The following is a 17,078-nucleotide window of genomic DNA, read 5'->3' on the forward strand; positions in this document are numbered from 1 at the left end:
AATGGCCATCGCCTGTAACATTATCGTCGGGCTAAGTTGAACCTTGGCAGGTGAGGGTACCGTCGCCATTTTTACAGGGGTTGAAAGGCTGTGCTGAGCTTTGGAAGCCTTCGAGGCTCTTGCCGGCATAACTTGAAACCCCAGCAAAAGTGGTACCAGCTGGCAGCCCACTGAGGTACCTGTGCAGAGAGAAACCGTGTCAGCAAACAGAACCCAAAAGTATATGATATATAGCCGATAAAGCAGGGCCGGGATCAGGAGAGAGGTCTAGAGATGTCCGTTCAGGTTGAGTGCATCACGTGACCCCCATAAATAAAGATTTATGTTACGTTATACATGTTTGTCTGCATGCCATTTTGAAGAAAAAAAAAAAAAAAAAGGATTTTGTAGAAGCAAGTCTAGAGCTAGATGACTGAAGAGACTTGTCCTTGAGGAAGGAATGAAACAAGTTTTCTGTCGGGCAAGTCTTTCAAGCCCCTTAACTGAAGATAAGGTTTTGTGCTTGTTCCAGATTAGTGATTCAATGCACTTAATTTTTAGTTTCCTGCTGGACTGATGCTTCTGGCTTAAACTTAACTTTAAATTTCTTTCAGTTAATTGTGGAGGAACTACCTTTCCACTTTATTTGATTGTTTTGGTAGATTCATCTAATTATGCCCATATGAGAGAGGCACCTTGATGTTGAAAGAGCATAAATGCAAGTAGCTGACTATTGCCGGCTTAAATCAGCGAGGCTTGCTTTTTGTGGTTGACAAACTGAGTGCCCCTTTTCACATTAGTAATTTAATTGATTTGAGAATCACTTGGTGCAATGGTTCCCCAACCTGGTCCTGGAGATACCCCAGCTAGTCAGGTTTTCCGGATATCGACAATGAATATTTTTATGTGAGAGATTTGCATGCACTCTTCATGAATATTCATTGTGGATATCCGGAAAAACCTGACTGGCTGGAAAGCCTCCAAGACCAGTTTTGGGATTCCTCTTCTGTTTCCATCTAGGTCACATTCATTTTTGCTGTGAATTATTTACCTTCCTGTATTGATTTGGGATTTAAAGTTGTGGACATTTCTGGAATATTTTTTAGAACAGGCATAAATTTGTTTTTGTCACAAATCACATTAGTGACTTTTTAGCAGACTTGCTAGGGTTTTGGTTGGGGTTTGTTTGTTTTTTTTGTAAACCCATGCTAATAGTTCTGCTTACATGAGTTTTGTTGTAGATGCCCCTTTGTGTTGAAAGCTTCTAAATTACAAAGCCTGTCCATTTCTTATAAGTCACTCGACCCATGCCCAATATACCTGATGAGAGAGCTTGAGGGCCTGGGACTAACCTACTTCACAGACATTTTAAACAAATCATTACAGTCTGTACCATCATTAAATTGTTCATATATGCATCATGTAAACCGCTCTGAATTGACTTTGTAGTCATTAGTAGCGGTATAGAAGCTATAAATAAGCAATAAGTATCTCTCTTATTGCCTCTGATAGGATTACTTGTACATCATTCCGACACACCTGCAAGCAGCTCGAGCAGGAAATGCTATCCATGCCATCCATCTCTACAGGAGGAAACTGGACAGGGAAGAAATAATGCCAGTGGGTAGAGTATAATTTACTTATTCTCTAACAAAAAGCAAAGATTGTTGTGATGAAATTTGGTTGCTAACATACAAGGATGCTTGCTTGGATCTATATAATTATATGCATTGGTAATTTAACCCCAGTTCATTGAAACAGAAAACCCTGCAGTCTCAGTTCTTGAGAGTAACCAGCAATACTCATATAACCTAGGATGGAAAATCCTATCAAATATGTTTAATTGGTTATGAATGATATTTGTGGTTTTAGCTTTTATTGGCAGAAAAAATATTTAAATATTACTTAAAACCTATCAAATAAAAATGCTCTTGTAGAACAGTTATTTCCTGACATCAGAGAGGTCAGTTTTCAGCAGTAGTGGGACAAATAACACTGTCCCCTCTTTTAAAAAAGTTTAAAAACGAATAAAGAATTTTTTTAAAAAAAGAAAGTACATGTAGTAGTAAGTTTAAATTCTATTCTACAGTTGCAATATGACAACTGCTTTTAATCCATTTTCTTAAATAATATTAAATGCAAAAAAAAAAAAAAAAAGTTATCTAGATCCTTCTGTTCCTTCTCATTACCGCCCAATCGCTGATATATCTCTACTCACAAAAATGCTAGAATCAATTGTAGCTGGTCAACTTACTGATTACCTGGAAATATTCTCTCTACTTCAGCCATTTCAACATGGATTCCGTTCCAACTTTAGTACTGAAACTCTATTTGATCTCTCTTCTCTCTAAAATTCAACAAATTCATTTCAAAATAAATACTCCATTTTACTTCAATTTGATTTATCTGCAGCATTCTGCTTCAGTTGCTTTTAGATATAGGTCTTCACCAAGTAGTCTTGGATTGGTTCTCTAAATTTCTCTTGTATCGCTCTTATTCAGTGAATCTTGAAGGTAATTCATCCGGTTCTTGGCAGCCCTCTTGTGGAGTCCTTCAGGGATCTCCATTTTCCCCAATATTATTTAATCTTTACAAGACTACCCTTAATATTTTTAGGTTGTCTACCTGCGAAACTTTACTTACCTATGCAGACGACATTTTCATACTGATAGAGATAGATCCAGATATCATTGATTTAGAATCTAAAGTCAATCTTTGTATCTCGAAACTCCAATTATGGGCCCAGGCCGTTCAGATGAAACTAAATGCATCTAAGACTAAGTTATTGTGGCTAGGTCCAAAATTGGACTATTTGCCTAGTTCTGTGACACTGGCTTCTGGATCCTCCTTGCAGATCGAGTTCTCTGCCAAGATTCTGGGAGTCTTTTTTGACTCCTCGCTTTCTTTCAAGGATCAGATCAACTCTGTGATTAAGAAATGCTTTTTCAATTTGCGCATGCTGAAGAAAGTTAGACACATTTTTCATCAACATCACTTCTGCATCCTAGTTCAGTCGATCATTTTATCTCATCTTGACTATTGTAATGTCATTTATCCCAGGACAAGCAGGCAGCATATTCTTAACGCATGGGTGACGTCACCGACGGAGCCCCGGTACGGACACTTTTAACTAGAAAGTTCTAGTTGGTCGCACCGCGCATGCGCAGGTGCCTTCCCGCTCGACGGAGGAGAGCGTGGTCCCCAGTTTCTTCGTTTCCGCGGAGCGAAGAAGACGCATGTGTTTTTCAACGGCCGTTGAAATATCGGATTTTGCCTTCCCGCTCGCGTTTTTGTCTTCCTTTTTCTTCTTTACCTTCGGGTTTCTTTTTCGTTTTAAATTCCAAAAAAAACCCCTTTGTTTTCTCTTTATTTTTCGAACTGGCCCCGGCGGGGCCTGTTGTCACCATACAGGCCTCCGGTTTTGATTTTGCGGAGGCTGTGTTTCCCTTCATGCCCCCTCAGCCGGGCTTTAAGAAGTGCCAGCGGTGTGCACGCCCGATATCTCTCACTGCACCCGCACAATTGGTGCCTACAGTGCCTGGGTCCAGAGCATCGGGCTGACACCTGCACCCGCTGTGCTACTCTTAAAAAACGTATATTAAAAAATAGACAGATCCAACAAAATATTCTTTTCAGCACCGAATCTGCCATGGAATCAGCCACGCCGTCAATGGCATCGCAAAAGTCGGCACCGACTACTTCGACACCGCCTGATCCTTCCTCGGGGTCGCTGGCACCAGGTAAGCCGGCTAAGAAGCCTTCCACTTCCCTTGAGCGCCCTCCTGCCACACCGGCGACACCGGTCCTCCCGGCATCACGCCGACCCCGCAAACGCTCCGCCCCGATTTCGGTGAGTTCCTCGTCATCGGCCTCCTCATCGCCGGGGCATGGAGCGGCACCTATGGTACCGAAAAAGAAAAAAGCGGTACCGGTGCCCCCTCTGGACAACCGCATTGCGGCCATACTCCAAAACCAACTGCAGGAGCAACTACAACAACAACTCCAGCACTTGTTGCCCACACTGTTGGCCCCACTCCTTTCAGTGCCGGACCGGCCCGAACCTCGCACCATACCACCGGTGTCGACACCATCGGTACCATTGAACACCTCCATGCCGGTACTCGCGGCTGAACCACTCCATCCTCCGGTGCAACCACGCTCTGATGCCGACCCTCCCCGACATCGAGACCGACACCAGTCCCCCCGAGACCAGGACCGGCACCGATCTTCCTCCCCCGGTACCGTCTCGATGCGCTCTGGCAAATCTCTCTCTAAGACTCGCCATACTGAGCTGTCCGCACCACCGTCCCGTCCCGCGCATACCGACGTCAGGGACCCGGACTTATGGGAAGAATCCCCACCCAGTACCGATGATGAGGCTTCATCAACGGACGAGGAACCCTCGATGGTCGATACCAGTTCCAAACCTGAACAGTCCTCATTCACAAAATTTCTAAGAGAAATGTCGGCAGCTCTGTCTATCCCTTTGGAGTCCGACTCTAAGAAGTCCCAGGCTTTCCTTGACGCCCTGGACTTCGAACAACCCCCCAAAGAATTTTTAAAGTTACCCGTCCACGACATCTTACGGGAAACTTTTACAAAAATTGGGAAAACCCTCTCACGGTACCGGGTGCACCTCGAAAACTGGATAGTTTATATAGGGTCATTCCTATCCCGGGGTTCGACAAACCTCAACTACCCCATGAATCCCTTCTAGTGGAGTCCACTTTAAAGAAAACCCAGGGCTCCAGTGTTTATGCCTCTACCCCTCCTGGCAGAGAGGGCAGAACGATGGATAAATTTGGCAAGCGCCTTTATCAGAATTCCATGCTTGCCAACAGAGCTAATAATTACACCTTCCACTTCTCCTTCTATATGAAGCATTTGGTGCAGCAACTCTCCTCCTTCCAAAAGTACATCCCTGAATGCAAAGTCCCGGTTTTTCAACAACAACTTTCCAGTTTGCTCCAACTCAGGAAATTTATGGTGCGCTCCATTTATGACTCTTTTGAGCTGACCTCTCGAGCATCTGCCATGGCTGTTGCCATGAGGCGCTTGGCCTGGCTGAGAGTTTCTGACCTCGATATTAATCACCAAGACCGCCTAGCCAACGCACCTTGTCTTGGTGATGAACTCTTTGGGGAGTCCCTGGACTCAACTACCCAGAAACTCTCGGCACCTGATCAAACCTAAGAAGAAAACTCCACCTGCTCGCCCCTACAAACAGCAGTCTTCCTATCAACGCAGGTTCTCGGCCAGACCTCTCAACCCGCCTCAACAACTACAGTCTCACCGGCCTCGTCAACAGCACCAGACTCAGGCACGTTCACAATCTCACCCACCGGCCAAGCCTCTCCCGCAGTCAAAACCATCTCAGCCCTTTTGACTCTTTTCTCCAGGGCATAGCCAGTCTCCCACCATCCTTGCCTCTTCCTCAGCCGATAGGAGGACGTCTTCAACTCTTCCTCAACCGTTGGGAGGTCATCACATCAGACCTGTGGGTCCTCAACATCATTCGCCATGGCTACTCTCTCAGTTTCCTGACTCTTCCACCAGACAATCCTCCCATAGAGTCTGTTTCTCACTCCTCTCAATCCCCCCTCCTCCTGAGGGAGGTTCAATCCCTCCTTCTTCTCAATGCCATCGAAGAGGTACCCCCAGACCAAAGGGGTCGGGGATTCTACTCCCGCTACTTCCTGGTTCCCAAGAAGACAGGAGACCTCCGTCCCATCCTCGATCTCCGGAACCTCAACAAGTGTCTGGTCAAGGAAAAGTTCAGAATGCTCTCCCTTGCCACGCTTTACCCGCTTCTCTCTCAACACGACTGGCTATGTTCCCTAGACCTCAAAGAGGCCTACACTCACTGACTTCACGTCGCTACCTCCGATTTCAGGTACAGCACCGCCATTATCAGTACAAAGTGCTACCCTTTGGCCTCGCATCATCACCCAGGGTGTTCACCAAGTGCCTTATTGTGGTGGCGGCCTTCCTCAGGTCTCACAACGTTCCCATACTTGGACGATTGGTTGGTGAAAGCTCCTACGTCTCCGCTTGTGCTACAAGCCACTCAACACACCATCTCTTTCCTCCATCTCCTGGGGTTCGAGATCAACTACCCCAAGTCGCATCTGCTTCCCACACAGCGACTTCAATTCATTGGAGCAGTTCTCGACAACACTCTGATGAGGGCGTTTCTTCCCTCCGACCGACAACGGACCCTGCTCCACCTCTGTCGTCAGGTGCTCCTTCATCACTCCATCCCAGCTCGGCAGATGATGGTCCTCCTGGGCCACATGGCCACGATGGTCCATGTACTTCCTCTGGCACGACTCCACCTCAGGACACCTCAGTGGACTCTAGCCAACCAATGGTCACAGACCACGGATCCTCTTTCTCATCCCATCTCTGTGACATCGTCTCTTCAGCAATCTCTTCAATGGTGGTTGAACTCCTCAAATCTTTCCAGGGGTCTACTCTTTCATCTGCCCCCTCACTCCATGATCATCACCACGGATGCCTCCCCCTATGCATGGGGAGCTCACCTGGGAGATCTTCGCACTCAGGGTCTCTGGACCCCTCAGGAGCGTCTACATCACATCAATTTCCTGGAGCTCAGAGCCATGTTCTATGCTCTCAAAGCCTTCCAGCACCTTCTCTACCCTCAGGTTCTTCTCCTGTGCACAGACAACCAAGTCGCCATGTACTACATAAACAAGCAAGGCGGCACCGGATCTCCCCTCCTCTGTCAGGAGGCCATCCGCATCTGGACCTGGGCCACGGCCCACAGTCTCTTCCTCAAGGCTCTTCCAGGGCAAACAGAACTCCCTGGCCGACAATCTCAGCCGCATCCTTCAACCTCACGAGTGGACTCTGGATCCTCCCACACTCCGCTCCATCTTTGCGCGCTGGGGCACTCCGCAAGTGGACCTCTTTGCAGCTCCTCACAACCATCAGCTGCCCCAGTTCTGTTCCAGACTCTTCTCTCCTCACCGTCTGGCCCCGGATGCATTCCTGCTCGACTGGACGGATCGGTTCCTCTATGCCTTCCTCCACTACCTCTGATGTTGCGGACATTATCCAAACTCCGCAGGGACAGAGCCACCATGATTCTCATCGCTCCTCGGTGGCCTCGCCAACACTGGTTCTCCCTCCTGTTCCAGCTCAGCTCCAGGGAGCCCATTCCTCTTCCTGTGTTTCCTACTCTACTTACACAGCAGCATCAGTCTCTACTGCATCCCAATCTGTCCTCGCTCCACCTGACAGTTTGGTTTCTCTCGGGCTGACCTCTCCAGAGAACCTGTCTCAGCCTGTCCGTCGTATTTTGGATGCCTCCAGAAAACCGGCCACCCTCCAATGTTACCATCAGAAGTGGACCCGGTTCTCCTCTTGGTGTCTACTTCATCATCACGATCCCGCCTCATTGGCGGTAGAAACTGTACTGGACTATTTGCTTTCTCTCTCCGACGCTGGCCTCAAGTCTACCTCAATCAGAGTCCACCTCAGTGCCATCACTGCGTTTCATGAGCCTATCCTCGGAAAACCTCTCATGGCTCATCCCCTGGTTTCCTGGTTCATGAGAGGCCTCTTCAATGTCAAACCACCGCTGAAGCCTCCTCCAGTCGTCTGGGACCTGAATGTGGTTCTCTCAGCCCTCATGAAACCTCCATTTGAGCCTCTTGCCACAACTTCACTCAAATTTCTGACATGGAAGGTGCTTTTCCTCATTGCCATCACCTCTGCCAGGAGGGTTAGTGAGCTGCATGCACTGGTCGCTGACCCACCTTTCACGGTTTTTCACCATGACAAGGTGATTCTGCGTACCCATCCTAAATTTCTTCCCAAGGTGGTCTCTGACTTCCACCTCAACCAATCCATTGTGTTGCCTGTCTTTTTCCCTAAGCCCCATTCTCATCCTGGGGAACAGGCATTACACACGCTGGACTGTAAGCGTGCCCTTGCATACTACCTTGACCGTACCAGGGCTCACCGCTCGTCCCCTCAGCTTTTTTTGTCCTTCGACCCTAACCGTCTAGGTCGCCCTGTCTCTAAACGGACGCTTTCTAACTGGCTTGCTGCCAGCATTGCGTTCTGTTATGCTCGGGCCGGTCTCTCACTGGAAGGTGCTGTCACGGCCCACAGGGTCAGAGCTATGGCTGCTTCTGTGGCTTTCCTTCGCTCCACGCCCATCGAGGAAATCTGCAAAGCTGCCACTTGGTCCTCAGTTCACACATTCACTTCTCACTACTGTCTGGATGCCTTCTCCAGACGGGATGGGCACTTCGGCCAATCTGTGTTACAAAATTTGTTTTCCTAATGGCCAACCATCCCCCCTCCCTCTCTGTTAGCTTGGAGGTCACCCATGCGTTAAGAATATGCTGCCTGCTTGTCCTGGGATAAAGCACAGTTACTTACCGTAACAGGTGTTATCCAGGGACAGCAGGCAGATATTCTTACGACCCACCCACCTCCCCGGGTTGGCTTCTTAGCTGGCTTATCTTAACTGGGGACCACGCTCTCCTCCATCGAGCGGGAAGGCACCCGCGCATGCGCGGTGTGACCAACTAGAACTTTCTAGTTAAAAGTGTCCGTACCGGGGCTCCGTCGGTGACATCACCCATGCGTTAAGAATATCTGCCTGCTGTCCCTGGATAACACCTGTTACGGTAAGTAACTGTGCTTTATGTTAGTATTACAAAAAGCTGTCTTTCTAGACTGCAATTGGTCCAGAACACTACTGCTAAATTGATTTTCGGGAAACATAAGTTCGATCATGTGACACCATTGTTTCATAGTCTTCATTAGCTCCCTGTGTATTTCAGAGTCCAGTTCAAATGTGCTTGTGTCATCTTTAAAATTCTTCATGGCATTTTTACTCCCCTAGTCCTTTTATCTTGGAATCTTTATAGATTCTCTTTTGCAAGGATGACCAACAATTCAAACTATCCTGTCCTTCTAGTAAAGGTATCAAAGGAGTCAAGATCTTTGGTCACTCTTTGTCCTTTAAGTTTCCTCAACTCTGGAATAATCTTCCACTCTTTTTAAGAAGTTCCGTCTCCCTTTCTTTTTTCATAAGTCTTTGAAAACTATCCTGTTCACTAAGCATTTTGATAACTAATTCCTTTTTTATTTCCCTTCTCTTTAATCCTTTTTAGCCTAAACTAATTATTGTAAACCGAGATGAGCTTTCCTGGATTGAAGTCTCGGTATACAGAACCAAGCATTAGATTAGATTAAGATTAGTGGTGACTATAATCATTTAAATACAGAGGAAGAGGGAATTGAATTTAGCTCATACCATTCGCAAGAATAATAGATGTTTTTTTCTTTTCCTGGAGAGCTTACAATTTAGGGCCCTGATGTTCTAAACTTACCATTAAAATCCTGTGGGTCGTTATAGTGCTTGTAAATTTTCCAATTTAAAAAAGATAAGTGAGAGAGAGGAAGTGATGTCATAGCCCAGGATGGCAGCATAATTCCTGAGCTCCGTAGGGGCAGCTGCGTTTTGTCTTATGAGGTGGAGTGTACGACCCTCTTGATAGTGTGAATATTGTGCTCAGTCATGGCAGCATGGAAAAAATTGGAAAAATTTCATTTTGCAGCGGACACAGGCAAGAAACAGGAGGTGGTGTCTGTAAGGTTTGGAGGGGTAATGTTGAAGCGGCCTTACAATCCGCCAGGTCCCGGGTTCAATACCCTTGCAGAAGATTCAGTAGGAAGTAAAATCAAATGACAAGCACAGCCAGAAGTGATTACATAGAGAATATAATGTAGAAATAAGCTTAATATTACAGAAAAGCAAGATTCATAAAGATACATCGAGCATTACAATTACAGAGTCCAGAGGAAAGACAGAGAAGAAGGTGGTGATGTTCCAGACATAAGAACATAAGCATTGCCCCACGACGGCCCCCCCAAGTCCATGGCCTGTAAGTGCTTCTTACCTAAAACATTCATACCCTATTTGCCTAATGTCCTGTAAGTAACCCTCTATCTGTACCCTGCAATCCCCTTCGCTTCCAGGAAGTCATCCAATCCTTTTTGAACCCCAGAGAGAGATGTTGCAGAGAGGGAGGGTAGGGAATTCTAATTTATATGATCTCCGATAGGCCTTTGCTGACATTGGTAAGGCCAGCAAGTTAAGGCAGGGCTGACAGTGTCCTTACCTGCTACTGCTGAACGAGGGGGAAAAAATGGCGCTGGCATCTTCTAGTTCTGAGGAGAAGGAACGGATGAGTGTGACAAAGGAGACTGAGGGTGCAACAATTGAAATGCCCCGCTCTTGGTTGAGGGAGTTAAAGCAGGAGATAAGTGTTTGTCAAAATGTGCAAACTGCTCTTGCTGAAATCAAGGCTGAAGTTAAGGATCTCAGTGCATGTGTGTAAGCCTTGGAGGACCAGGTGGCACAATTGGCAGAAGAGGTGAAAGGGACCCAGGGCTTAGTGCAAACTCAGGCTAGACTTATAAAAGACTTACAGGCACAAGTGGAGGATCTTGAAAACCGCTCCATAAGAACATAAGAATAGCCTTATTGGGTCAGACCAATGGTCCATCAAGCCCAGTAGTCCGTTATCACCGTGCTCAATCCAGGTCACTAGTACCTGGCCAAAACCCAAGGAGTAGCAATATTCCATGCTACCAATCCAGGGCAAGCAGTGGCTTCCCCCATGTCTCTCTCAATAAATAATAAACTTGAACAAATTCATCGATGGTTGGATAAAAATAGGTTGGCCCTCAATATTGAAAAAACAAAAACATTACTTTTTCCTTGGAAAGAAACTTCTAAAATTATTACTCCTATTATTATAAAAAACATTCCTCTTCAAATAGTTGACAGTATTAAAATTCTAGGAGTGACATTTGATAGCAAATTAACCTTCCATGAACATATAAGCAATATCATTAAATCTTCATTTTATAGGCTTCGTCAAATACGTTCTCTCTCGCAATATCTTTCTTCTAAATCATTAAATATCTTGGTGCACTCTTTAATAATTTCCAAAATTGATTATTGTAATGCCCTCTTTCAAGGGATTACACAAAAAGAAATAAGAAGATTACAAATAATTCAAAACACCGCCATCAAATTAATAACAAAAAAGAAAAAATTTGATCATGTAACGCCACTTCTCAAAAATGCCCATTGGCTTCCAGTATCGCACAGAATAACTTATAAAATATGTCTGCTCACTTTTAAAGCAATGCTTTATAAAACTCCGGCCTTTATCTATAGAACTCTAATTCCCTACTCCACTAATAGATCATTAAGATCCAACGAACAACATTTACTTACAGTTCCTTCTCTTAAAATTATAAATACAAGAAGACAATTCATTTTTTCAGTTACAGCGCCACAAATATGGAATTCCTTGCCAATCTATTTAAGAAATGAACAAGATATTGATAAATTTAAGATCAACCTAAAAACGTTCCTTTATAAAGACGCTTTCGATTAAGTACTTATAAACAAGAACACAATGATGCATTAATCTTAATTCCTAACCTCACGTTTTGACCCTACCTCTCTTTTTATTGAATTTTGTATTTCTTATCCCTTTTCCCTTTTATTCATGTCATGTCAAGTATGTATATAGTATAAATTTATTGATTATGGATAATTAATGTTTTAGATTATATGTAATTTTAATTTTATTTTTTTAATAAGGTAATTTTGTATCCACTTTTATTACTTTGTATTAATGTTCATCGCTTTGAAAATATGACAAAGCGATCAATCAAAAATTTAATAAACTTGAAACTTGAATAACAGACTATGGACTTTTCCTCCAAGAACTTGTCCAAACCTTTCTTAAAAATCAGCTATGCTATCCGCTCTTACCACATCCTCTGGCAACGCCAAACTATGCAACATTGCCCGACAGTATGACGCAGGACCTAGTCTTAATGGAACATTGGTCCTCGACTGGCAACTAAGCTTCAATGCCAAAAAGTGTAAGGTCATGCACCTTGGCAGCAGAAATCCATGCAGAACTTACACCCTAAATGGTGAGACCTTAGCTAGGATTGCAGCAGAACGAGACTTAGGAGTGATCATTAGTGAAGACATGAAAACTGCCAATCATGTGAAGAAAGCTTCATCCAAGTCATAATGCCATTGTACAAATCCATGGTGAGACCTCATCTGGAATATTGTGTACAATTCTGGAGGCCACATTACCAAAAAGATGTGCTCAGAGCTGAATCGGTTCAGCGAATGGCCACCAGGATGGTCTCAGGACTCAAGGATCTCTCGTATGAGGAACGGCTGAGTAAAATTGCAGCTATACTCACTCGAGGAACGCAGAGAGAGGGGAGACATGATTGAGACGTTCAAATATATCATGGGCCGTATCGAGGTGGAAGATGATATCTTTTTTCTTAAAGGACCTACGGCCACAAGAGGGCATCCACTGAAAATCAGGGGCGGGAAATTTCATGGCGACACCAGGAAGTATTTCTTCACCGAAAGTGTGGTTGATCATTGGAATGATCTTCCACTGCAGGTAATTGAGGCCAGCAGCGTGCCAGATTTTAAGAGAAAATGGGATAGGCATATGGAATGTCTTGGGGGAAGAAGTTAGGCGGGTGGGTCATTAGAGTGGGCAGACTTGATGGGCCATGGCCCTTTTCTGCCGTCATTTTCTATGTTTCTATTACAGAACTTAACTATTCTCTGAGTGAAAAAAAAAATTTCCTTCTATTGGTTTTAAAAGTATTTCCCTTAATAAACAGATTAAAAAACAATTTTTAATCTTAGAAAAAGAGATCAAAAATTTAGAATCAAAACTTATAGAAAAATGGGAATATTCTATTCAACAAGAATTATTAAAATTAAAAGGTAAATATAATGAGATCTCATCTAAGATGATTAAGAAATATTTATTTTCTCAGCAAACGTTGTATTATGGTAATTCAAATAAGTCGGGAAGAATATTGGCAAATTATCTTAAAGCGAAAAAAAGGAAAACAAAATTAATAGCTATAAAAGATGAAAATGGAAATACATTTACACAAATTGAACCTATTTTAAAACAATTCCTAAAATTTTATAAATCTCTTTATTCTTCCGAAAATTATTTAAATAAAGAAAAAGATGGTTCTGAATTTTTAAAAATGTTAGAGGGTCCAAAAATTCCTGAACATATAAAACGAAGTTTAGAAAAACCAATATCACTAAAAGAATTAGGAACAGCTTTGAAGTCCCTTAGAGTTGGATCCGCTCCAGGTGGCGATGGATATACAGTTGAATTTTATAAAACATTTCAAAATTTTTTATTACCCTATTTATTAAATCTTTATCAATATCAACTTAATAAAGGTTGTATTAAAGGCACTATATCAGAATCTTTAACTATTGTTTTGCCAAAATCTAATAAAGATCCCACTTTGGTTTCAAACTATAGACCAATATCTTTAATAAATGTAGATGGAAAATTATTAGCAAAAATACTTGCATTAAGATTAGCTAATGCTCTCCCCCATATAATAGGTATGCATCAAACAGGATTCGTTGCTCAAAGACATTCATCTCACAATACCAGATTAACATTCCATATGTTATATTTAACAAAGAAAATGAATGAACCTACTTTTGCAATTTCATTAGATGCAGAAAAGGCTTTTGATAGAGTAGAATGGCCTTTTATGTATCAGGCAATGGAATGGTTTGGTATAGGTCCTGGATTTATACAAATGATACAAACATTGTATAGCTCCCCTTCTGCTAGATTATATATTAATAATACGTTTTCAGAAAAATTTAATCTACAGAGAGGAGTTAGACAAGGATGTCCCTTATCCCCTTTGCTGTTTGATATTGTTTTAGAACCCTTAATATTAGCTATCCAACAAGCAAAGGAGATACAGGGTATACCTCATTCAGATAAAGAATATAAGATATCTGCTTATGCAGACGACTTACTACTATATTTGAGGAATCCAGAATCCACCATTCCATATCTACTTGAACTGATTGAGAAATTTGGAAATTTTTCAGGATATAAAATTAACTGGAATAAATCAGAGATTCTTCCACTAAATATACACTGTACAAAAGGTTTATTTGATGCATTCTCTTTTGTTTGGAAAGAAGAATATATTAAATACCTTGGAATTTTGATAACAAAAACAGTAGATGAAACAATGAAAATTAATGAAAAATGTTTATTACAAAAAGTAATAGAAATGTGTGAGCAATGGAATCCTCTGCATTTATCTTGGTGGGGAAGAGTACAAACTGTAAAAATGATGATTTTACCTGTAGTATGTTACCAAATGGGGATGATACCAGTTTTCTTTCAAGATTCGTTTTATACAAAATTAAATAGGATTTTGACAAAATTTATATGGCTTGATAAAAAACCAAGAATTGCTCTAGTGTCGTTGCAAAAACCAATTAAGGAGGGAGGGGTAAATTTTCCAAACTTTTATAGGTATCATCAAGCCTATATTTTACGTCATGGTATATGTATTGGATCCTCCCAGAACCCACAGATAATATTCCAGATTGGTTTTGGCTGGAATGGAGGCTTATGTTTCCATTACGTCTTAGTCATGTAATTGGTATCAAATTGCCAAGGTTATACAAAGATCATAAAATATTTATGGATACCTGGAAAACTTTAAAATATATAAGTAATCTAACTCAAATTCCAATTAGTAAATCAACTAATCAAACAATATGGCTAAACCCCAAGATCAAGATCGGCGGTTTTAAAGTCATCTGGAAACATTGGATGATAGCAGGCATTCGTACTTTGGATGATGTAATAAAAAATGATAAGTTGCTGGAGTTTTCACAATTGCAAAATAAATTTGGTCTCAATAAAACACAATATTTTAAATGGTTGCAATTGAAGCAATCCATTCAGAAAGGGTTCCCTGAATGGAAAGACCTTGCTAAATATCACAGTTTAGAATTCTTATGTTTCTAGATGGACTCAAGAGGACATAAAGCCGCACAATGGTATAAAATAATATCTGGATTTATAAATAAAAAACCAAAAAATGGTCTTAGAGACATTTGGAGCATTGAGATAAATCACCAAATTAGTGCATCTCAATGGCCACGACTTTGGTCTTGGAGGCTAAAATGTACGGTGTCAGCATCTATGAGACAAACTTGGTTTTTTCTTCTTCACAGAGCATTTTGGACCCCTGTTCGTTTGCAAAAAATAGATAGTTCAAAGTCTAATAGATGCTGGCACTGTAATATTGAAACTGGGACATTAGATCATCTTTTATTCTTTTGTCCATTTATCTTATCATTCTGGAAATCAATTTGGCCCCAAATTAATATAATGTTAGAAAATCCAGTAGCCTTGACATATGATACTATATTATTTGGAACAACCATGAGAGCAAAAAGCCAAATTTCATCAAGTAATAACAGACTTTTATTTATTTTAACTGGAATTGCAATACAACAAATCACATCCAATTGGAAACAACATGATAGATTGAATTATATGTTCTGGTGGAATTCGGTATGCCACATATACAAAATGGAACTCGCTATTGCAACACATAAAGGATACATGAATAAATTTCAAAAAATATGGGGACCATTAACAGATTTTTGTAAGGAATGATAATTTTTCCTATAAATAAAATTTGGAAATATCTGAAGACCGTTAACATGATTTCTCTAATGAAAGATTAACTTTTCTCATGATAAGATATTTGAAAAGAGGGGAATGGGGTGGGCTTTTATTTTTGATTATTACATACTAATTTAATATTTAAAGAATTACAATAAAGTTGATTTATGTATTATTGATTGGGAAGGAGGGAGGGATAGGGGATTATTATATTCAATAAGAATAACAGAAATTTAGATTCATTGCATAATATTATAATTTTATAAAATAATGTTTATCTAAAAAATGTTAAATTTGATATTAATATATGAGTTAGTCAAGTGTGTATTCAAGTCTCTATTGAGTTTATTTGTAACACTTGTTGTAACATAAGAAAATGAATAAAGATTTACAAACAAGAAAAAAGTATTTCCCTGAAACTTCATCGAGTGTCCCCTAGTCTTTGTAATTTTTGACGGAGTGAAAAATCGATCCACTTGTACCGTTCTACTCCACTCAGGATTTTGTAGACTTCAATCATATCTCCCCTCAGCCATCTCTTTTCCAAGCTGAAGAGCCCTAACCATTTTGGTCTTTCCTCATACGAGAGGAGTTCCATCCCCTTTACCATCTTGGTCGCTTTTCTTTGAATCTTTTTTAGTGCCACTTATCTTTCTTGAGATAAGGAGACCAGAATTGAACGCAATACTCTGGTTGCGCTATAGAAATAATTAATAATAATAATAATAATAATAATAATAATAGTAGTAGTAGGTGAGGTCCCACCATGGAGCGATGCACTGGGAAGGGGCCTAAGGTTCCGATTGGCATGGACATCCCATAGGAGGGACCTTAGGCGTCCGGGCCTGTCAGAGCCTTAGGCCCCTTCCCAGTGCATTTGAGGATGGGCTTGAGGCTTTGATTGGCTCAGGTTGTTTAAGGCCCTTTCTATGGGAGGGACCTTAGACAGCTTGGGCTAGTCAGAGCCTCTGGCCCCTCCACGGTGCATCCCAGGATACACCGGGGAGGGGAAGGCCCAATTTGAAGAGGTGAGCTAGCTGGCCGCAGGGAGTAGGCATCCCTCCAGTCAGCCAACTAATTCAAGGTAAGGGGGAGAGGGGTCAGAGGTGGGTGTTGTGTGGCTGCAGGAGAGAATGGGCATCTCATGCTGCTGAAGGGGGGCTGCCAGAGCAGAGGGTTGTTGTTTGTGGTGGGAGAGAGTGGGCATCTCTCCCGCTGTTTGGGGGGAAGGGGTCGGCTGGCTTTCTAACAGTCTGCGACACTTCCATGCCGGGGTTTTAAACAGTGCTGTCACTGTACTGGCTCCCCTTGACCAGTCTCCAAAAGCAAACACCACTCTTGGAAAATGGCTCGTCAATTGTTAAGAATCCAGCGGAGTGCTTATTTCAATGTTGAAGAACCCATTTGTACGTCTGTGTCGGAGACTGCTAGAAACCTTGCTAAAGACAGACTTAAGCTGTTTTGATAATCTAAAGCTAAAATGTATAAAGGCTAAACCGTCAG

At 42.3% G+C, this 17,078-nt stretch overlaps 1 protein-coding gene across 1 annotated transcript in view; it reads left to right on the forward strand.

Annotated features, from left to right (window-relative positions):
* Positions 1-17,078, forward strand: part of LOC117352161 (carnitine O-palmitoyltransferase 1, liver isoform-like) — a 238,881-nt gene that overhangs the window by 81,299 nt on the left and 140,504 nt on the right. The window contains 1 exon segment of the mRNA XM_033928380.1: positions 1,492-1,599. Coding sequence (XP_033784271.1) covers positions 1,492-1,599 — 108 coding nt within the window.

Source organism: Geotrypetes seraphini, chromosome 19 (assembly GCF_902459505.1).
Source record: "Geotrypetes seraphini chromosome 19, aGeoSer1.1, whole genome shotgun sequence".
Classification (NCBI taxonomy): domain Eukaryota; kingdom Metazoa; phylum Chordata; class Amphibia; order Gymnophiona; family Dermophiidae; genus Geotrypetes; species Geotrypetes seraphini.